At 67.4% G+C, this 6,085-nt stretch overlaps 2 protein-coding genes across 2 annotated transcripts in view; one reads left to right on the top strand and one right to left on the bottom strand.

Moving 5' to 3' along the window:
* Positions 1 to 1,112, bottom strand: part of VASN (vasorin) — an 11,098-nt gene extending 9,986 nt beyond the window's left edge. The window contains exons 1-2 of the mRNA XM_014936156.1: positions 1,108 to 1,112; positions 15 to 176 (exon numbers count right to left, since the gene is read on the bottom strand). Coding sequence (XP_014791642.1) covers positions 15 to 176; positions 1,108 to 1,112 — 167 coding nt within the window. The remainder of the gene's footprint in view (positions 1 to 14; positions 177 to 1,107) is intronic.
* LOC106884891 (coronin-7-like) overlaps positions 1 to 6,085 on the top strand; it is a 50,590-nt gene that overhangs the window by 35,559 nt on the left and 8,946 nt on the right. Inside the window, exons 10-20 of the mRNA XM_014936630.1 lie at positions 1,945 to 1,999; positions 2,977 to 3,034; positions 3,133 to 3,278; positions 3,774 to 3,869; positions 3,956 to 4,078; positions 4,203 to 4,335; positions 4,437 to 4,612; positions 4,695 to 4,803; positions 4,905 to 4,991; positions 5,097 to 5,239; positions 5,811 to 5,915. Of these exons, the coding sequence (XP_014792116.1) occupies positions 1,945 to 1,999; positions 2,977 to 3,034; positions 3,133 to 3,278; positions 3,774 to 3,869; positions 3,956 to 4,078; positions 4,203 to 4,335; positions 4,437 to 4,612; positions 4,695 to 4,803; positions 4,905 to 4,991; positions 5,097 to 5,239; positions 5,811 to 5,915 (1,231 nt within the window). The remainder of the gene's footprint in view (positions 1 to 1,944; positions 2,000 to 2,976; positions 3,035 to 3,132; positions 3,279 to 3,773; positions 3,870 to 3,955; positions 4,079 to 4,202; positions 4,336 to 4,436; positions 4,613 to 4,694; positions 4,804 to 4,904; positions 4,992 to 5,096; positions 5,240 to 5,810; positions 5,916 to 6,085) is intronic.

Genomic DNA, 6,085 nt, shown 5'->3' with positions numbered 1-6,085 from the left:
GCCGAAGGACTCACCGGTGCGGGCCGGGCCGGGCCGGGGCCGGGCCGGGTGGGTCAGTCCATGGCGGCGGCAGGCGGCGGCCGGGCGGGCGCTCCCCTCTCTGGCGGCGCCGGGACCGGGGGGCGGCTTTAAAACCGCGGGGGGCGGAGCCTGCCCTCCCGCCGCCTTCCCATTGGCTGGAGGCGACAGGGGAGGAGGGGTGGGGCACGGCTGCCCCCAAAGGCCCCGCCCCCTGCGCACCTGGGGCCCGACACGGGGCGGGACCCCCGGGACCTCCGGGACCCCCCGGGACCCCGTGGAGACACCCCGAGGACCCGATGGGGACCTCTGGGACTCCCAGGGTCCTGATGGGGACCCCCGACAGCTTCAGGACTCCCAAAGTCGCAGGGACCCCCAAGACCTCCAGGACCTCTCCAGGACTCCCGGCAGCTCCAAGCCCCCCAAAGTCACAGGGACCTCCAGGGCCCCCAGGACTCCCCAGCAGGTCCAAGACCCACAAAGTCACAGGGACCCCCAGGACCTCCAGGGCCCCCAGGACTCCCCAGCAGGTCCAAGACCCACAAAGTCACAGGGACCCCCAGGACCTCCAGGACCCCCCAGGACTCCCCGGCAGCTCCAAGACCCCCAAAGTCACAGGGACCTCCAGGGCCCTCAGGACCCCCCAGGACTCCCAGCAGCTCCAAGACCCACAATGTCCCAGGGACCCCCTAGGGCCTCTGGCACTTCCAGCACCCCCTGGCACCCCTGGTAACACCAGGGGGTGGGTGACCTTGGCACCCCCAAGGACCCCCATATCCAGTGCACCCATGTGCCCCAGTACCCCCATCCCTCTGCCACCGCCCGCTGGGGGACAGGGGAGCCGTGGGTGACCCTCGCAGGGCTGTCCCCACGCCCCGGTGATGGCTGAGCTGCACCGAGCGCGGCAGGACAACACTCCCAGTTTGGCACCACAAGGACGGCACGGGCCAGGCTGGGACAACCAGGCACCCAGGGTGCCCTTGTCCCAACCCTGGTCCCCGGCGGTGGTGGCAGCGCTGGTGACTAGTGACCACAGCCAGGCAGGGGACCCCGGTGCCTGCCGCGGCCGCCCCGGCACTGTTTGCCTACGTCATGCCAACCAACCCGGGGCAGGACCGTGCCGTACCCACCCCAGCCGTCCCTTGTGCCATCCCATGCCATGAGGAGGTGACAGGGCTGGGACAGGAGCACGGCACAGCCTGGGTTTTGCCGTATTTCCTCCAAACACGGACACGGCCCAGCCCAGCTCCTTGCCCCACTGGCACAGCCACCGAAATGTCAACCAACAGGAATAGATTGTCCCTTTGTTCCCTGCCTCCTCCGCCCCTGCGGAGGGAAGGCAGAGAGGTGGTTCCACGCTCCTCCTCACCACCATCCCCTCCAGCCACCCACCATCCCCGTGGTCATCGTCCCCTCCAGCCACCCCATGTCCCCCAGGTCCCCTCTGGCCACTGAGCATGTCCTGACCGCTGGCCCCTCCATCCACCGAGTGTCCTCTCCAGCCCCCAGCACCCCACGGAGCAGGGACACGCTCCAGCAGGCACAGCCCCGGCCACAGGGCACTCCCGGGGCGGGCTGGGACAGTGGCGTGCCGGGGTGCCGGGGTGTGCCACGCGCTTGCCACAAACTGGCCGAGCCAGCCCGGCCACCCCCGGGGCTCCCCTGTGGGTGACGAGTGGGGCCAGGTGCCATCGCAGGGCACAGGATGCCCCGCGGCTGGGCACGGCCTCACGTGGGCACCACACGGCCGGGGCTGGAAGCCGTGCCACCGTCCCTCTGCAAACCTGCCCTCTGCCCAGGGCACCCCCCGGCACTGGAGCGGGGTCTGGGGGGTGCAGCAGCTGGGGGAGGCGCAGGATCCGGCACTAGGTTGTGGGGTGCTGCGCCGAGGGGTGCCCCCGGCTCAGCACCCTCCTTCCCTTGCAGGGCGGCCATCCCGCTGTACGACGCCGACACTGGGCTGCTGGTGCTGGCAGGGAAGGTGAGGTCCCCCGGCAGCGGGGTGCAAGGGGGTGCAGTGGGGTGCAGAAGGGTGTCAGGGAGGTGCAGCGAGGTGCAGCAAGGCGCATGGGGGTGCAGCAGGGTTTAGGAAGATGCAGGAGGACGCAGCGGGGTGCTGGGGATGCAGGGGTTGCAGCAGAGTGCATAGGGTGCAGCTGGGTGCAGGAGAATGCAACAGGGTGCAGGGGTTGCAGTGAGGTTGCATGTGGGTGCAGGACAATGCAGGGGGGTGCAGGGGTCACAGTGGGGTGCATGTGGGTGCAGGAGAATGCCAGGGGGTGCAACAGGGTGCAGGGGTTGAAGTGGGGTGCAGCTGGGTGCAGGAGAACGCCGGGGGGTGCAACAGGGTGCAGGGGTCACAGTGGGGTGCATGTGGGTGCAGGAGAATGCTGGGGGGTGCAACAGGGTGCAGGGGTCACAGTGGGGTGCAGGGGTAACAGTGGGGTGCGTGTGGGTGCAGTGGGGTGCAGGACAATGCAGAGGGTGCAACAGGGTGTGGAGGGGTGCAGCGGGGCACAGGGAGTGTAGTGGGGTGCAGAAGGGTAAAGGGGGGTGCAGTGAGGAGCAGCAGGGTGCAGGGGGGTGTAGCAAGGTGCAGCAGGGTGCACATGAGGTGCAGGAGGATGCAGTGGGGTGCAGAATGCAGTGGGGTACGACAGGGTGCTGGGGCTGCAGCAGGGTGCATGTGGGTGCAGTGGGGTGCAGGAGAATGCAGTGAGGTGCAACAGGGTCAAGAGGTTGCCACAGGGTGCGTGTGGGTGCAGCAGGGTGCATGTGGGTGCAGTGGGGTGCAACAGGGTCAAGAGGTTACAACAGGGTCGAGGGGTTGCAGCAGGGTGCATGTGGGTGCAGCAGGGTGCATGTGGGTGCAGCGAGGTGCAGGAGGGTGCATGTGGGTGCAGTGGGGTCCTCCCCACAGCCCCGCTCATGCCCCGTCCCCCTCCACCTCTCTTCCAGGGAGAAAACCTCCTGTACTGCTTCGAGGTGGCACCCGCGCAGCCGGCGCTCACCCAAGGTAAGCAGGACACGTCCCACACCGGGCTACCAGCAGCCCCCGGGGGCCTTGCCCCTGCCTGAGCTGCCTGCCCCATGGCCACCCTGCCCGCCCCACAGTGACCCAGTGCCGGACGGAGGGCAGCACGCGGGGCCTGGCCACCGTGCCACGCCTGGCCCTGGACGTCATGGCCTGCGAGGTGCTCCGCGTCCTGCAGCTCACCGACACCGCCCTCGTCCCCGTCAGCTACCTGGTGCCACGCAAGGTAAGGGGGGGGGCTGCGGGTGGCACTGTGTCACGGGGAGCTGGGCCATCTCATGGGTGACACCTCCACGACACCGGGTGACAAACCTGGGTGAGGGGGGACTCTGGTCCCCAGCCTGGGGAGAGCAGGAGAGGAGGTAAAACTTGGTTGAAGGTGGGTGGTGGAGGCTGGAGGGTGGGTGCTGGGGGCAGGATCCTGGGTGCCAGAACCCAGGGGAAGGGTGCTGGGTGCTTCAAGGGGTGATGCTGGCAGCTGGGGGCTGTTTTGGAGCCTGGCTGAGTTTTGGGGTGCGCAAGGCAGCCCAACACCAGGCAGTGTCTGACACCTACAGGCTTCAGACGCAGCTTGTGGGGATGGGGCTCCCCACGGCCAGAGGGACTGTGGTGCCAGGGGGGTGCCAGGGGGTACCCTGGCCCGGGCAGTGCCAGCTGGCAGCAGGACAGAGGCTGCAGGGTTTTGGGGACACCCAAATCACCTCGTCCCCTCTCCCCACAGTCTGTCCAGGAATTCCATGAGGATCTGTTCCCCGACTGTGCCGGGACTCTGCCAGCCACCAGCGCCCAAGCCTGGTGGGCAGGGGACAACCAGCAGGTCAGTGTCACCCAGAGGGGTGTCCTCACCAGTAGCATTGCCAGGGGCTGCCACTGCCCCCTGCCCACCGCTCTGCCCCCTGGCAGGTGGGGAGGGTGAGCCTGCACCCGGCACGGAGACCCACAGAGACCTTCAGCTCCCCCATCATCGCCTGCACCCCGCTGCCCGTAGCCGACACCGGCCCCACCGACACCGACGCCGACCGGAGCGTGAGCACGGGGTGCTGGGGAAAACGCTGGGGGTACCAAGGGGTCCCCAGCACCCTCGTCCCACAGGGAAGGGGGGGAGGGCTGGGACACCGCACCCCCTGCCCACCCGCTCTCTCTCCCATAGGAGGGCAGTGGCTACTCCTCGCCATCCTCACTGGCCTCACCAAGCAGTGATGCCACCCCCCTCTCAGCCAGCACCGGCCCCTCCAGCGGCTTCGTCAGCAGCCCCAGCCAGAAGTCACTTCAGAGCATTTTGGGTGAGCGGGCGATGGGGTGGGCTCGGTGTCCCCCAGATGGGACCGTGCCCCACCTGGGGGGGGACCCAGGGGGGCACTCACCTGTCCCCTGTCTGCGCCAGGGCCCAGCTCCCGCTTCCGGCACGCGCAGGGCAGGGTGCTGCACCGCGACACCCACCTCACCAACCTGCGGGGGCTCAGCCTCACCACGCCGGGCGAGTGCGACGGCTTCTGCGCCAACCACCAGCGCGTCGCCCTCCCCCTGCTCTCCGCCGGCGGCCAGATCGCCGTCCTCGAGGTACCCCCCCGGCACGGCACAGCGGCCGGCGCGGCACCGGCGGGCACAGCGCAGGTGATGACCCCCTGGCTCTCTCCCCCAGCTCTCCAAACCGGGACGTCTCCCCGACGCGGCTGTGCCCACCATCCAGAACGGTGTGGCGGTGGCTGACCTCTCCTGGGACCCCTTCGACCCACGGCGCCTCGCTGTCGGTACGCGTGCCATCCCCAGGAGAGCACACCGGGCTGGTCCCCCGGCACCGGGCATGCCGGGTCACCTGCTTAACCACCACCTGTCCCTTTTGGTGCCGCAGCGGGGGAAGATGCCAAGATCCGGCTGTGGCGCATCCCTGAGGGAGGGCTGCAGGAAACGCTGTGCGAGCCCGAAGCCGTCCTCCAAGGTGGGGAGGGCACACCGAGCACCCCACCTTGGGGACAACCCAGCCTGGCGCCGTCCCCATCCCGGCACAGGTAGGGGACAGCCGTGCACCACTCACCCTTGCCAGGTCACACGGAGAAGATCTACTCCATCCGCTTCCACCCCCTGGCATCCGATCTCCTGGTTTCCTCCTCCTACGACACCACGGTGCGGATCTGGGATCTGAGCGCCGGGAGGGAAGTCTTGTGCCTGCGGGGACACACCGATCAGGTAAGGGGTGACAAAGATGGTGAGGGGTCTGGAGAATAAGTCTTATGAGGAGAGGCTGAGGGAGCTGGGGTTATTCAGCCTGGAGAAGAGGAGGCTGAGGGGAGACCTTATTGCTCTCTCCAACTCCCTGAAAGGAGGGTGTAGAGAGGTGGGGGTTGGTCTCTTCTCCCAAGTCACAGGCGACAGGACTAGAGGAAATGGCCTCAAGTTGCACCAGGGGAGGTTCAGGCTGGATATTAGGAAAAATTTTTTCACTGAAAGGGTTCTCAGGCATTGGAATGGGCTGCCCAGGGAGGGGGTTGAGGCCCCATCCCTGGAGGTGTTCAAAAGACGGGCTGATGTAGTGCTGGGAGGTATGGTTTAGTGATGATGCTCCTTGTTTGTTGTGTGGGTGACTATTTTTGTCAGTTAGGTTGACGGTTGGACAAGATGATCTTTAAGGTCCCTTCCAACCTAGAAGATTCTGTGATTCTGTGATTTGGGGGACAGCCCGAGGGGCGCGTTTGGCCAGGCAGGTGACATGGAGGGAGGGAAGGAGGAGGACACACACACACAACGTCTCCTTCCCCAGATCTTCAGCCTGGCTTGGAGCCCTGACGGGAAGAAGCTGGCGACGGCGAGCAAAGACGGACGGTTACGGCTCTACGAGCCCCGGCGCAGCCCCCAGCCTCAACAGGTATGATCACGGTGGTAGGGATGGGATAGAGAGCTGGGGGGGTGGGCAGGTGCCCGCAGCGGGGGGGAACCCCCCCGCTGCGGGCACCTGCCCACCCCCCCAGCTCTCTATCCCATCCCTACCACCGTGATCATACCTGTTGAGGCTGGGGGCTGCGCCGGGGCTCCGAC

This window comes from Calidris pugnax, unplaced genomic scaffold, assembly GCF_001431845.1.
Source record: "Calidris pugnax isolate Ruff unplaced genomic scaffold, ASM143184v1 scaffold17, whole genome shotgun sequence".
Taxonomy (NCBI): domain Eukaryota; kingdom Metazoa; phylum Chordata; class Aves; order Charadriiformes; family Scolopacidae; genus Calidris; species Calidris pugnax.
This window is presented reverse-complemented; position numbering and strand designations above follow the sequence as displayed.